Raw genomic sequence first — 16,319 nt, 5'->3', positions numbered from 1 at the left:
TACTGTAACCTCATCGTTTTCTGACTTATAGTGTTGCAAAAAAAATTAATTTGGGATAAACAAATTAAATAACTTTTAAACTATTTGATCAATTGCTTTGAAATTTAGAATTTAATTTAAGCACCAGATGTATCAGCATTCCGTGAAATGAGAAAGTTCTAGCTTAATTTTTACATAAGTTATGAACATTTATAAAATCTCAAAATTTATGATTTATTTTGCAATTTTCTAAGCAACAAATAAGGTTAGACATATGCAGTGAACATAATATTAAATTTTTTTATATGGTTTATCAGTTTCTTACTCTCAAATATGTTTAAAATGCTTCACTTTTTAGTAATAGACGAAAAAAGCAAAGATTTAGCGTTTTTTTATCTTCATTTGTTTATAACTATGTATATCATCAAAATCGGCTGCAGGAAACATATAGGTAATTAATATACAGCGTGTCTACTTAAGTTGGAAACATATGGGAAACTTTTTTTTTTATTAATTTTACGAAAAAAAGTTATTCTTTATAAAAAGTTCTGCATGCCCCAAAACCTAAGATTCAATCATCAGATATAAAATTTTACGAGGTATATCAAAAAATATGAATTTTGGTCAAGTGTAAAGTACCTTTATTTCTCTCAATATCGAAAAATCTTATGATAAAAAGTTGTTTGGAATTAAAAACTCAGATCAAATATGTAATTACATGCTTCTAATTGAAAAAAAAAATAATTTTTTCTCAAATTTATGGATAGGTACCCAACATCGTTTTTAATTATTAACTCTTTTATTATCCATTTTACGAAAAAAACTTATTCTTCATAAAAGGCTCTGCATGGTCTAAAATTTAGGACCCAACCATGATATATCAACTTTTATTAATTTTATACGAGGTGTGTCAAAAAATATGAAATTCGCTCAAGACTATAGTACCTTTATATTTCACAATATTTCAATTAGAAGGATGTAATTGCATATGGAAACATTGTTTTTAATTCTAAACAACTTTTTTAATAACCATTTTCAATATTCTGAAAAATAAAGGTACTTTACTCTTGAGTGAAATTCATATTTTTTGACATACCTCGTATAAAATTAATAAAATGTGATATCTGATGGTTGCATCTTCGGTCTTAGGGCATACAGAGCTTTTTATAAAGAATACCTTTTTTTCGTAAAAGTAATGATAAAAGAGTTATCGTATGTGTAATAAATAAAAACGAAGTTCAGTATCAATAAATTTGAGAAAAATTTGGAAAATATTTTTTTCTAATTAGAAGCATGTAATTGCATATTTGACCTTAGTTTTTATTTCCAAACCACTTTTCATAATAGGAATTTTCGAAATTGAGAGAAATAAAGGTACTTTACTCTTGAACGAAGTTTATATTTTTTGACTTACCTCGTATAATATTGACAAAATTTGATATCTGATGATTGAATCTTAGGTTTTAGAGCATGCAGAACTTTTTATAAAGAATAACTTTTTTTCGTAAAATGAATAATAAAAAAGTTTCCCATATGTTTCCAACTTAAGTAGACACGCTGTAGATGTCCATACTACTCAAAAAATTTAGTTTCGGCCTGGAGGGGGATGTGTCACGAGAAAAATCTTATTTCTCTGGACTAGAAGTTAACGGAACCAATGTAGGCACCCTCGCCGGAAAATCGGTCTATATCGGATCTAATCTGATCGGAGAAATACGGATCCAATGTAGTTGCCGCCTATCGGATCGGATCGGATCTGATCTGATCTGATCGGATCGGAGAAAAACGGATCCAATGTTGGTGCGGCCTAAGACCAAATGTTTACCTTGTCAAAATCGTAAAAATTCTCGAATTTTAAGGGATTGTTTCAGTCCTGAAAATTTTAGGGACACCCTTTTTCGCTTTCCGGTGACACAATTATAATATATCTGCTTGTTCCAACTGCGTTGCTTCACCAGAAACAAAGTTAAATTTTTAATTTATGAATGTTTTTTTTACATTGATAACGATTTCCAAAGTAAAAGTCGAAACGTCAAGTAAGCTTGATTTCTAATTCGAATTGTGGCTTATGCCCAAATAAAATAGTAAATCTAATTTTGTATTTCTCACGCCGATAAGAAGACAACAATGAAATGACCTTTTTTACATTGGTCCGCATGTATATTTTCTATTTCAGCTTTTATTTCCCTTCAGATATCGGCTTCAAGTTGTTTTTTTAAATGGTCCTTTGTTGAGGATCCCACAATAATGATTTTCCACGGTAAACATCAATAAGTTTGATATTTCCTTCCGACCACTCCATTACTAACAAATATTCAACTCAGGCGCGCCAAAACCAGCAAACCACTCGCAAACCCGTCCAAATACGTATTGCGAACCATCAAAGCATTTGTTGAAAAGCCGACAGAAGTTAGATCGTGGTGAGCCGTGTGCGAGCCGTTTGTGTGCCATTTGAAAACACGTACTAATCTAACAAACATGCTGCGCGCGAGCGGCTCTCACACCGAGCGGAGCGCATATGTATACCCGCCTTTAGGAGTATCTATCAGGGGACATTTTTTTGAGATCGGTATTTATCCATTGTCTGGCCTAAAATAATAGTTATTTATGTACAAAGTCAGTAAAGTGACTCTTTATCGAACGAGTCTGATATTACGGAAAGAGCGAGCCTAGCGAGCGAGGCGAGTAACAGACGAGTTCGATAAGGAGTCTTTACTGACGTGGTACATACAAAATTTTATCACCAACATATTTTTTTTATTTAATGTCGTCCGAACCACTGGGGTTATAAACGACAACAATGGAAAATACATATTAAAAATAAAAAGAGATTATAATATTAAGTAGATACATATGTACTAACAAAAAGTATACCTGAAAAATTTGTGATACAATTAAATGTCTTTTATTCCTATTTTCGTTAAAAACTGTTTGATATTGTTGATATTTGTATTAGCTCTAAGAAGCTCAGATATGTTCCTGGGAAGGTTGAGTTTACTTCTCGTTTGCTGGTATATTTGACAATCGGTTAAGATATGTTTTATTGATATAAAATAATATTTGCCAACATAATTTGATATTGGTTTTAACACTTTACAATTTACAATTTAAGAACTTTTTAAATTTTAGACGTCAAAATAATTTCATGATTTTTAATCGATAGTTATCAATATTGAATAATTACTAAATCGGTAAAATTTTAGTTTATTTTATATGAATATAATTACAAAATACTACAGAATTTCACTTTTGACATAATAAATTTAATTGATAATATCGCAAATTGCGTTCAATATTTTTAATAATTAAAGTAAATACATTTTAAGTTCACTCAAATACTCGCCATTCGATTACTGTCATCGACCACTTACATTCAATCTCGGTTAATTTGATTAATCGCGGCAGGTAAAGCAAAATCCTTCTTTCAGTAGAAAAAAGTGTTATTTTACTGCCGCAAATGAGGGCAAATGAGTACAATAATGAATGATTTTAGTGGCGGTTGGCGATAAATTATTTTTACTTCCCGATTTACCAAAAATCTTATTTTTTTTTGTCTTGGCTTTCATTGTCACTTCGAGAACCATGAGACTTGTTAAGGCGAACACTTACTATCTTCTAAACTTCTTATTCTCTCCCTAGTGCCATATCTCACCGGAGGTTAGCAATCATTACAGATATTCTCATCTTTGATGGCTTAATGGAAATACAGCCAAATCTACGGAATTTCCTTAACCATGAGATTCTTCGTCTTCCCCTGGATATCTTTTTCTCTTTTTTATACTAAATTATCTGAATTGTATATCCCCAGAGTTCAATACTTATCTAGTTTATTATTACTACATCTATATCACAATACAAATTAATTGTAAACAATTGTTTGTTGTAGACGAAATGTGAAAAATGTTAAAAATACTAAAAAAGACTCTTAAAATGATTTAATTTTTAGTTTTAAATACTTTAACCAAACATTGTATCTGAACATTGAACATTTTTCACTTAAAAATATGATAAACTTAATAAATCGCTAATTTTTGGCTTACTTCTAAAAGATTAGCCAAGCGCAGATTCAGAACAGTGATTACTGGGAATCCTCTTCCAATATACACCACAGCAATGTGTATGGCACATCGTTCCAACAAATATTTCCATTTCAAAATACGTTTCTCGTCATCAGACATGTTGGAAAATTCTCGAGCCTGAAACAAACATACTAGTAACAATCACTGACGCCTTTTGGTTGCCATTTGCCATATGTCATCTATGGCCCTTCCTCTGGCCTGCTGTCGCCACAATAATGACAGCGAATTTTCGACACCAAATTGTGTTTGTACCTGAGGTAATCGAAAGGTCAAATTTTATTACAGGAAATTTCGACACCGCCCGGTACAGCAGGTAGCTGGGTAATTACTTGGGTTTTCTCAATATTTATTATCACTTGCATCTAAATTTACACGAATATTATGCAGTTGTATTTTATTTCTTGTTTGGCGTCTTGTTTGTATATGGATATAGTATGATACAATTGATCCAAAAGATAGCATAACCCAGACATCCAAAGTGAAAGTTATCCTCCAACACCAAATTGTTCTATATGGTCCACATAATGTTCAGAAAAAAGTCACACCATTTTGAGCGTCGGGTTTGGGCGGAGGGGGGGGGGGGAAGAAATCTTTAAATTCGTAGTTTTTCACGTTCTTTGTCAATATTTCTAAAACTATGCTTTAGCGTAAACAATGTTCTATACAAAAATGTTCTATATACAATTTAAAACAAAAACGGTTCTATTCATAATTGTTATAAAATCAACGGTTCCAGAGTTACGGAGGGTGAAAAGTGGAGGTTTTTGATACTTTTTATATTTTTGGGCAATATTGATGATGATTTTGGGTGGTGAGGTTGACGTTTCTTCAAGGGCTTATCACTAACATACCATCGGCCACTAAAATAGCAAATTTTATTTACAAAACACAATCCTGTTAAAGAAAATTTCTTTCATCAGTAATATTATAAATTGTCCAAAAAATATAAAAAGTATCGAAAACCTCCACTTTTCACCCTCCGTGACTCTGGAACCGTTGATTTTATAACAATTATGTATGGACTTTTTTTGTTTTAAATTTTATGTAGAACATTTTTGTATAGAACATTGTTTACGCTAAAGCATAGTTTTAGAAATATGTATTGACGAAAAACGCAAAAAAACTACTAATTTACCGACTTCTTCCCCATCTCCCCCCCCCCCCCGCAAACCGGACGCCCAAAATGGTGTAACTTTTTACTGAACAATATGTGGACCATATAGAATAATTTGTTGTTGGAGGAAAACTTTTACTTTGGATGTTTGGGTTGGGCATTTTTTTGGAACAATTATACTATAGTACCTCCGTAACTTTGGAACCGTTCATTTTAGAAGGATTATGCAGAGCATTTTTGTATAGAAGGTTGTTCATGATAAACCGCATAGTTTTAGAAATATTGACGAAAAACGTAATAAACTACGAATTTACCGATTTCTCCCCCCTCCCCCCCAACACGACGCTCAAAATGGTGTAACTTTTTTCTGAACATTATGTGGACCATATAGAACAATTTGGTGTTGAAGGATAAATTATTTACTATACACGGCTAGGAAAATGGACATTATGTTCCTTGTTAAAGGACAAATTGTCGATGACATACAAAAATCTATTTTGTTGACTTAGTAGTGAAAAAAGTCTAAAATTTTTGCAGCATTTCTATTATCATTAGCAGGGCCGGCGATAACGGGCCTGCAAGGGATGCACTGCAGGCGGGCGCCCCTGTTTGGGGGGCGCCAGAATGTATTTTTTTCTGCTTGTGTTATGCAAAATACTTAAATAGAAAAATTCATTTTTTAGATGTGGTTTAAATTCGTCATAATACCTTAATCTGTGTTTGTTTATTTTTGCATATCACACATGTAAAATATACAAAAATATGCAATGCCGCATATAATTCTTACTATTAGGTAGTAATATAATTTATTGGTCAAAGATATTATATTTCAACCAAACAACTTTGCTCTTAATGAGAATGCTTTGTTTATTTTCTTCAAATTCCTTGCAAGTTGTTAGTTTTGTATCAGCAGTTATGAGAGGAAATGAATGATTTCTAGTAAAATAAACAAGATTGCAATACTGTTTTTTTGCCGCCTGTCTAATTTAAGTTTAAGTATTATGTACCTATTAATAGGTACCAAGTTCAATTAATATAAAATTATATTTGTTAAGTACTCAGCATACTATTAATAAATTACGGGTTCACATTACTGCAGAAGCATAATCTTGAGGTTTTAAAATTATTATTTTTATTTAGTTAAAAATAACAGTGGATTCAAAAAAATATCTGGGGTACAAATCGAAAAAGAAAAGCCGAAAAAGAAGAAATGACAAAAAAAAACAATCTTAGTTCTCTTAGCCAATTTCTTAAAAAAGTTAAAGTGAAGTTGTTTTGTCAGATGATGGGCCCAATAAAACTGTAACCGAACTTTATTTTTCGTGGATATTTGCGGATAGCGGGACACCGAGTTTAGTCGGTGCCTCGTTGCCCGGAACACACATTTTTAGAACACAAGTCCAAAATTAAGCCATTAATGGGGAGAAAAGCTCTTCTAGCTACCCCTAAAATCAGGTGGTATAACCACATAACCGTTCAGTACAAAGCCTCCTCATTCGTTATGTACTGCGATGGGGAGGGGTGGTGGTATAGCTTGGGGGGTCAGATAGATACCACTCCAGGTTATGGGCGGTCAGATAGGTACCACTCCAGGTTACGCAGTCTGACCGGTTTGATCTTCAGACATGTGGGTCTCACTTCACTGTTCCATTAGAACACACATAATGTCCCTGAGGCTGGGGTTGTACGAGTATATGTGTGTATGTTTGTGTGTGGGGGTGGGGCGCCAGTGCTAGTGTTGCAGGCGGGCACCTTATACCCTAGCGCCGGCACTGATCATTAGAGTCAACTAAAATATTTGTGGACTTTGAAAAAGCCAAAACTGATGTAAAAAAATGATGTTTAAAAAATTTAATCTTTAAGTTTGGTACAAGAATAGGTACATACATATAAGAATACAAATTCAGAAATTGCAAAATAGTTAAGGCATACTTTGATTTACTTACTTTAGTTTGATTTAATTTAACGAAGTTGAAGAATGCTTTGTTTATAATTTCATGTCATATAAACCTAAACACTTGATATACGCGCAGATTATTTACCGCAAAATTACATAATCGATAGCCTAGTTCCACCACAGATAAATATGGTCTAACTAATCGGTATGCAGGTCTATTACGAGGACCACGAATGCCTGTGAACCCGTTCATTCGAGGTTTAATTCTTCTTTTTACTCAAAGCATCCTTTTGTTTTTATACACTGACCGGCACAAAAAACGGCCACCCCAAAAAATGGGTAATATTTGATGTCTTGAATTTCCTAAACCTGTTGTCCGATTTAACTGATTTTTTTAATATGTTATATTCTTATTCCTGGGCAAAATATCTGTAATAATATTCTTGCTGGACAGATAAACTATCATTGTATACCGGGTGTACCAATCAAACTGTGTTTTATTCTCAAAGTTCACCACATTTTATGGAATATTCTAGCATTTACTTATAAAATACTGAAATTAAAACTGAACTATAGTCTCAGGTTTTAGTAACAATTTGTTTTTTAATTCATTCGCTTATGTTGGATAATAAGAAAGTTAGGTACTTTAACAACTATCCATGTTCTTAATTAATACAGGGTGTTTCTAAATAAGTGCGGCAAACTTTAAGGAGTCTCTCTCTTCAATCCTGACCCCCCGGAGGGAGTGTAGTTGTCGACGTGATGTCGTGTATTGTCCGTCTCCAAAGATCTCTGTCTCTGGTCATTTCTTTTAATTCATGCATAGGTCTCTTGCATATTCCTGTAATCTGATCGATCCATCTTGTTGGAGATCTTCCTCGTGATCTTCGGCCTTCCACCTTTCCTTGTATAATGAGTCTTTCCATGTTTTCTGTGTTGGCTCTCATAACATGTCCAAAGTATTTTAATTGTTGGAGATGGACTTTACTGGAGAGCCGTCGGCTAACTTTTAGCTCTCTTAAAATCGAATTATTTGTTCTATGGTCGGTCCAAGGAATTCGTAGCATTCGTCTCCAACAGAACATTTCAATGGCGTCTATCTTTCTTCTTTCCGAATTTCTCAGGGTCCAAGATTCACATCCGTAAGTCAGTATTGGGAATATTAAGCAGTTGATCAACCTCATCTTTAACGCTCTTGAAATTTGACATATTGTGGTCATTTTTGCTGTGGCGACTTTTGCTAGATCACATCTACGTTTTATTTCCTCCTGTAGTGACCCTGTGTTTGTGATTAATGATCCCAGATATAAGTATGAGTTCACAACCTCAAACCGATCAATTGTGGTTATATGTGGATGATTGTTATGTAGTCTATCCACTATCATGATCTTTGTCTTTGATATGTTTAATTGCAGACCAAATATTTGACTTTCGTTTTCAACCAGTCGTATAAGATCAATCAGCTCTGTTTGACTATTTGCAAGAAGGGCTGTGTCATCTGCGAAACGTAGGTTGTTTATTTTATGACCATTTATTGAGATGCCTTTTTCCCATCCTTCAAGTGCTCGTCTCATAATATGCTCTCCATATATATTGAATAATTTTGGCGATAGTATATATGCATCCCTGTCTGACACCCCGTTCTTGATGAAATTCGTTTGAAAGTGTGTCAAGCACTTTAACTGATCCAGTAGTGTGTTCGTATAGTTCAGTTATAAGCGAAATAAGGTGTTGGGGTACGCCCACTTCTTTTAGTATTTGCCATAAGTGTCTCCACTTGACCCTGTCGAACGCCTTACGATCATCTATAAAGCATATGTACAGTGGATTATTGAATTCCCTAGATTTTTCGATTATCTGTCTTATATTTAACAGGTGTTCTCTAGTACCCCTACCTTTGGTAAATCCAGTTTGCTCTTGTGGAATTTCTCTTTGAAGGAATGTTTTTAGTCTCTCGTTGATTATATGTAGCATTATTTTACTGGCATGTGATATAAGAGAAATAGTTCTATAATTGTCGCATTTATGGAAGCTGCCTTTTTTATGAATTGTGGTTATTGTAGATTTTGTCCAGTCTTCAGGCCATTGTTTTGAATGCCATATTTGGTTACAGAGTAGATGGAGTAGTTTTACGCCAGTTTCTTCTGTGGCTTTGAGCATTTCTGCTGTTATCATATCTGGACCTGGTGCTTTATTATATTTGAGCTTACTGATCGCGAGTCTTACTTAATTTTCAGGTATATTAGGTTCTTTTTCCACCTCGTCAGAGATTTAGTTAACAGGTTCTTGGCGTTGAGCATCTTTATATAAGTCCCTGCAATACGATCTCCATGTCTCTGCTATATCTTCTCTGTTTATTCTCAGAGTTCCAGTGTTGTCTTCAATGGCCCAAGTTCTGGCTTTAAGGAGTAAATCTGCATGAAAAAATAATGGCCGTTTGTTTTATAAACGTGTCCGCAAATGCTTCGTTTCCGAGGTACTGGATGTTGAATTATTTTCTTACAAACTGACGATTTATTTATTGCTCTAAAACCGGTTGAGATTTGAAAATAAAATTTGGTAGGATTTAAGATACAGTTATTGCATATTTTTTTACATGCAATTAAGAATTTTATATTCTCCATTGGCGCGCATACGGGTAATATGACGGGTAATATTACCCGCATGCACGTCAATGGTGAATATAAAATTCTTAATTGTATGTCAAAAAATGCGCAATAACAACCTCTTAAAACCTGCCAAATTTTATTTGCATATCTCAACTGGTTTTTAGAGCAATAAATAAATCGTTAGTTTGTAAGAAAAAATTCAACATCCCGTATATCGGAAACGAAGCATTTGCGGGCATATGTTTATAAGCAAATGGTCAATATTTTTTTATGCAGAATTATTCCTTAAAATTTGTCGCACTTATTTAGAAACACCCTATATTATTGAAGAACATGGCTAGTTGTTAAAGTACCTAACTTTTTTATTATTCAACATAAGCGAATGAATAAAAAAACAGAATGTTAAGAAAACCTGAGGCTATAGTTAGGTTTTAATTTCAATATTTTATAAATGCTAGAATATTCCATAAAGTGTGGTGAACTTTGAGAATAAAACACAGTTTGATTGGTACACCCGGTATACAATGATAATTTACCTGTGTAGCAACAATTTTATTACAGCAATATTGTTAAAAGATAAGGCTATAAAATATTTAAAAAGTCACTTAAATCGGACAATAGCTTTAGGAAATTCAAGACATCAAAAAATTACCCATTATGTTTGTTGGCCGTTTTTTGTGCCGGTCAGTGTACTTATTGATAAGTTTTAAGTGGACACTTTTGTCAAAATAAATAGTAGATAGGTACTACCGTTAAGGCTAAATTGGCAATTATGGAGAAAACTATATGTAGATAAACTACGATTCCAACAAATACATACGTAGCTGTAGGTTAGATTTTATCAAAGCTATATTGTATTATTCCTATTATAGTAGCTAATAAATTATTGTATACCTACATGTATGTATATTGACTGTAAAATGTATAAAAATTACTAAGTGTTATATTCAGATATTATTACCGCTTTATAGAAATAAAATGTATATTATGTGTTTATAAAATAAACAAATGCATTAATTGATTATTAATTATGGTATTTTATTTATGCCACAACTATTTATTATGTATTTATTTGGTGTCGAATATTCCTTTAAGATAAAAACCGGCCTTTGGGGCTGATGTCGAAAATTGCCACTAAATTTTAGTCGCTACCTGCTTGTTGTTGAAATTTCCTAGGCCCAGCTACTCAAACCTACAAATATCCAGAAGAAAATTGAAATATATAGTCTGACCTCTCGTAATTTCATATCATCATCAAGCCATTTCATTCCGTATGGAATGTTTGCCGTTCTTACTTAAAGCTCTCAGATTCGCTTGTTGCGGTGAATCACTCCACCTTCTTCTTGTGTGTTGTTAAAGTTTGTTGTATAGTTGTATGACTTAGCTTTCGTTACAATTTTCTTCCACTCATTTCGATGTGTGCATAGTTTCCTCCATACAGAGCAGAGGCTTGGACTCTTCGCTCATGCGAGCGCCAAAAAATTGATGCCTTTGAGATGTGCTGGAGAAGAATGCTGCGCATACCTTGGACAGCTCATAGGACAAACGTTTCCATTCTAAACCAACTCAACATTAAAAAAAGGCTATCCACAATATGTCTGCAACGAATTCCTCAATTCTTTGGTAACGTGGTTCGTAGAGGTGACGACAGTTTGGAGAGATTAATTGTTTCTGGAAACGTTCCGGGGAGAAGATCAAGAGGACGATCACCAACTAGATGGTCTGACCAAATAAAGCATTCAGCTGGAAACTCATTCTGCGAAGCTCTTAGAGCAGCTGAAGATAGAGACCAATGGAGAAACATTGTTAGGAATATTGGAATAAATCACGATCCTCAGTAATGGGGAAACGACCAGAGAGAGAGATAGTTTCCTCCAGTGTCTCACTTTCAGGATTTTGACCTGATCCTCTTATCTGGGTCTTTGGGGCTTCCCCTTGGCCTTTCAGTTTCTGGCTTTGATCTGGTAATCTTCTTAGTAGGCCTTTTTTCCTTCTTTTTATGTGTCCCAGCCATCTCAGACTCTCTTCTTCTTCACGTGCCATCTCCGCGACGGAGGTTGGCAGTCATCATGGCTATTCTGATCTTAGATGCTGCTGCTCTAAATAGTTCGGTTGATGTGCATCCGCACCATTCCCTCAAGTTACGAAACCACGAGATTCGTCTCCTTCTTACACTCGTCTTGCCCTGGATTTTCCCCTGTATAATCAACTGAAGTATGTTGTATCTCTCGTTACGCATAACATGCCTCAGGTACTGCAGCTTTCGTGTCTTGATGGTTTCCAATATTTCCAGTCTTTTGTTGACTCTTCTCATGACTTCGTTGTTTGTTATATGCTCGGTCCATGATATCTTTAGGATTCTTCTATACACCCACAGTTCAAATGCTTCCAACTTTTTAGTAGTCGATGCGTTAAGAGTCCATGCTTCTATCCCGTAAAGCCTTGCCAGCCTAACTCTCAAGTCTATTTTCAGTTCTCTTGCACAAAGTACCTTTCTCATTTTATTGAAGTTTGTTCTTACTTTCTCTATTCGAACTTTGATTTCTTTGGAGTAATCGTTTGTTTGATTAATTATTGTACCAAGATAGTTGTAGTTTTCTAGTGAAGATGCCCTTTTTGTTCTTAAAAATAAATCTAAACTGAATCAAAACTCAAACATATACATAAAACAAGATCTGACACCTTGCCAGTCAAAATATCTAGCTGAATTACGAACAGAGCTACAAAGTCGTATAGATAATGGGGAGAAAAATTTAACGATTAGATACATAAACAAAATACCTAGAATTACTACAAGAGGAACAACCAAACGTGGTAGAGAGGAACAGGAATCACCTAGACGTGAAAAGGGACTCAAGACTTCAAAGCCTGCTTTATGTGGGGCAAACTCATCTGTACCTGAATAGCAATCATTCAAAATAGTATTTTGGAACTGTCAAGGATTTGCCAATCTGGATGAATTTGTTAGAGATTATGATGATTTTTCGGTTTTATGTCTTACTGAAACATGGCTACTTAATGAGTGTAATAATTCGTCAATTGTTTTGTCATCCTATAATGTTATAAGTAGTCCTGCTTCGAAGGAGAAATCCGTGGGCAGAGCAAGCGGTGGTATCTGCATATTTTATAAAAATGTATACAACTGTGTAATTTTAGAAAAAACACCGTGGTGGCTATTTTGCAGACTGGTTTCTCCTTCGGAAGAGTCTATTATTATTTGCACAGTATATTTTAAACCGTCCTTAGATATTGTGTATATTCTAGAACTTTTCAAGTATCTTTGTCGGAAATTCTAGCAAACCATTTCGATGTTCCGCTTCTAATCGGCGGTGACTTTAACAGTAGAATATCAGATATTGGAGAAGTTCCGCCAGAGATGCTGGAGGGCACAAATCTATCGGAGTATCGTCTAAGCAATGACATGGTTTTAAATGCTAAGGGGCGCCATATTATTGACTTCATGAACACCAACTCTTTCTGTTTACTTAATGGGAGGACTGAGTCTGATACACCGGCACAATTTACTCACATTAGCAAAGCTGGAAATAGTGTAATTGACTTAGCATTTATCCAGAACAGTGCAATACCTATTATCCAAGATTTATGTGTAATGAACCATAACAGCCCTTCTGACCACTTTGGTATACTGGTAACCTGCGTTTCCGACTTTTTTCGAGAAAGTCGTTTCAAAAAAGCACTTCCTATACATAAAAAACTATATATCAATGGAATACTGATCTTGCCTTTTTCTATAAAATTTCTATGCAACATTCGAATAAAACGTCTCTTTCTATAAATATTGATGCACAGGAACTATACAATAATCTATTGTCAGCAATTAAAGAAACTGCTTCGCAATTACAACTTTGTAAAGAAAAATCCTTCCCGTCGTGTATCAGGCAAAGTCCTCCATGGTTTGATCATGAATGTACCTCAGCTAAAAACAACATGAAACAAAGCCTCAAAACAGCTAAAACAAATAACTTCCGCGACCCCTATAAAACAAATTTTTTGACATCAAAAAAAGCCTATAGACAAATAATTAAAAAGAAAAAACATATATATTTTCATAACCTGTATTCTCAACTTGCAAACAGCAGGGACTCCAAAACATTCTGGTCAGTGATTAAGAAATTTCGGAAAAATCACAATACTTCTTTTATCGATGTAGACGTATGGGAACAATTTTATTCGAATATATATCGCCCAAAACTATATCATAATGCCCGTTTTTTTGATGCAAGACATCCCATTTTTGACGCTATTATAACCAGTGACGAAATATATAGAGTCCTAAATAACTGTCCCGATCGTAAAGCAACTGGAACTCACCATATTTCTTATGAATTTTTTAAAAATCTTCCAAATAATTGGATACTGTATTTAACGGGCATGTTTAATAGAATACTGGAAACAACCATTACGCCACATAACTGGAGTGAAGTCATTTTTACTATGATATTTAAAAAGGGCAACAGAGATGATCCAGCAAATTATAGAAGTATTGCCTTACTTAATTGTGTTGAAAAAATATTTATTAATATTTTGCTAATAGACTCAGAGATTGGGTTGAAGTGAATAATGTTCTTCCCGAATGTCAGTCGGGTTTCAGGGGATCAAGGGGTTGCATTGACAATGTATTCACCCTCACTTCTGCTGTAAAACTGCAACTACGACTGAAAAAACGCAAAGTGTACGCTGCCTTTGTAGATTATAAGCGGGCTTTTGACTCCATTATCCATCATTTGCTGTGGCAAAAGCTATTTGGCCTTGGGGTGAGTTCTAAAGTAATAGCCATTTTGAAAAACATTTATGATAATGCTAGGATGTACAAAAACAAAACTCCAAACGGCTACACAAGACCATTTGATATTTCAACAGGAGTCTTACAGGGTGAACCTTTGAGTCCACTATTATTTAGTTTATTTATTGCGGATATAGAACAGTTTTTTATTAGTCAAGGATCAAAAGGTATCTCCATTGACAGCCAAAATCAAATAATAATGCTATTGTATGCTGATGATTTGGTCATTCTTTGTGACTCGGAAGTTGAACTCGGTAAAAATTTAAGTTATCTAGAAAAATACACTGACAAAAACCAGCTAACTGTAAATGTTGGCAAAACCAAAATTCTTCCATTTGCCCGAAGCGGTCAAATTGGCAATAAAGGCGTTAAGTTTCTATATAAGAATGAAAAAATAGAAGTTGTTAACAAATTTGTATATCTTGGAGTCACCCTAACCACAACATCACTTTTTAAAGCAATGGCCGATACAACAGTGGAAAGAGCAAAACACGCAATTGGTAACGTGATAGGTTTAATGGCTAAAACCAAAATGAATTCTTGGACATCTCGTGTGCAACTTTTCGATTCTCTAGTTCAAAGCCTTGTTATGAACTGTGTCCCCGTTTGGGGAATGAGATATGCTGACCAATTAGAAAGAATACTAATAACTTTCTTTAAAAAACTTTTACATCTCAGTATCAATACACCTGATTATGCTGTTAGGTTGGAGACAGGAAAAGTAAAAATTTCTTTTACTATTTTCAAGCTAACTTTAAATTGGCTCATCAAGCTATCGCAAATGCATGATTTAAGACTTCCGCTTATTTGTTTTCTGCGTCAGATTCAAATTTCTTTAGCAAATAATTCAATAAATACGAACAGATACAATTGGGTCTCACAGCTTAAGCAATATTTTCAAATATTAGACTATGAATTTTCTTGGGATGAAAACATCTCTAATTGGCTATTAAAAAACAAGAAAATCATGTTAAAAAAGTATATGGATATGCTTCATCAAGATGACATTCAAGCAGTTTCCATGTCAACATTCTCAACTATTTACAAACATTTATCCGTAGACACCTCAGTACAGAAATATCTGGAATTTCAAATTCCCATAAAATACATTCGTGCCATGGCGCAACTTCGAACATCTAATCGCCATGTGTTAAAATTTACCTATAATGGTATAACATATCATATACGACCATCTGAAATCTGTACTGTTTGTAACACAAACAAGTTGGAAACTCTTGAACATTTACTGTTTGAATGTCCCATTTACAGTTCGATGAAACCAGTTAATATGGCCCCCCTTAACAATTGCACCGACCTTATTGGTTGTCTTAATAATGTAACTATAATATCTGTGAAAGCAATTTCAATATATATGTGGAATATCATAAAACTTAGATCTTTTGTTTTGAATGAATAAGCTTCAGTTTCTCCTTCATTGGTGTTTATTAAAAAAACCAAGTTCTCCATTTCAGTTAGTTATAGCGATTAACTTTTGTTTAAATTTGTTAATAGTTACTTATGTTCTAGACTAGTTGTTAGTTATATTCTGTACTTCAGTTTCTCCTTCATTGGTGTTTATTAAAAAAACCAAGTTTTCCATTTCAGTTAGTGATAGCGCTTAACTTTTGTTTAAATTTGTTAATAGTTACTTATGTTCTAGACTAGTTGTTAGTTATATTCTCTACTTACTAAACTCATTGTTATAAAACTGTAGTTTTTAAAAACAATAAATGTCTATCTATCTATCTATATCTATCTATCTAGTTTTCTCAGAGCCGTGCGGTACATCTTTTCAATATGGTGCAAGTCTTCGAAATGCCGCCCCTTAATTATGATT

At 34.0% G+C, this 16,319-nt stretch overlaps 1 protein-coding gene across 1 annotated transcript in view; it reads right to left on the bottom strand.

Annotated features, from left to right (window-relative positions):
• Positions 1-3,899: 3,899 nt before the first annotated feature.
• Positions 3,900-16,319, bottom strand: part of LOC126890816 (meiosis-specific with OB domain-containing protein) — a 99,797-nt gene continuing 87,377 nt past the window's right edge. Inside the window, exon 7 of the mRNA XM_050660008.1 lies at positions 3,900-4,175. Coding sequence (XP_050515965.1) covers positions 3,993-4,175 — 183 coding nt within the window. The 3' untranslated portion in view covers positions 3,900-3,992. The remainder of the gene's footprint in view (positions 4,176-16,319) is intronic.

The sequence above is a fragment of the Diabrotica virgifera genome, chromosome 8 (genome assembly GCF_917563875.1).
Source record: "Diabrotica virgifera virgifera chromosome 8, PGI_DIABVI_V3a".
Lineage (NCBI taxonomy): Eukaryota > Metazoa > Arthropoda > Insecta > Coleoptera > Chrysomelidae > Diabrotica > Diabrotica virgifera.
The sequence above is the reverse complement of the archived record's forward strand: the minus strand, read 5'-3'. Positions and strand labels throughout refer to the sequence as shown.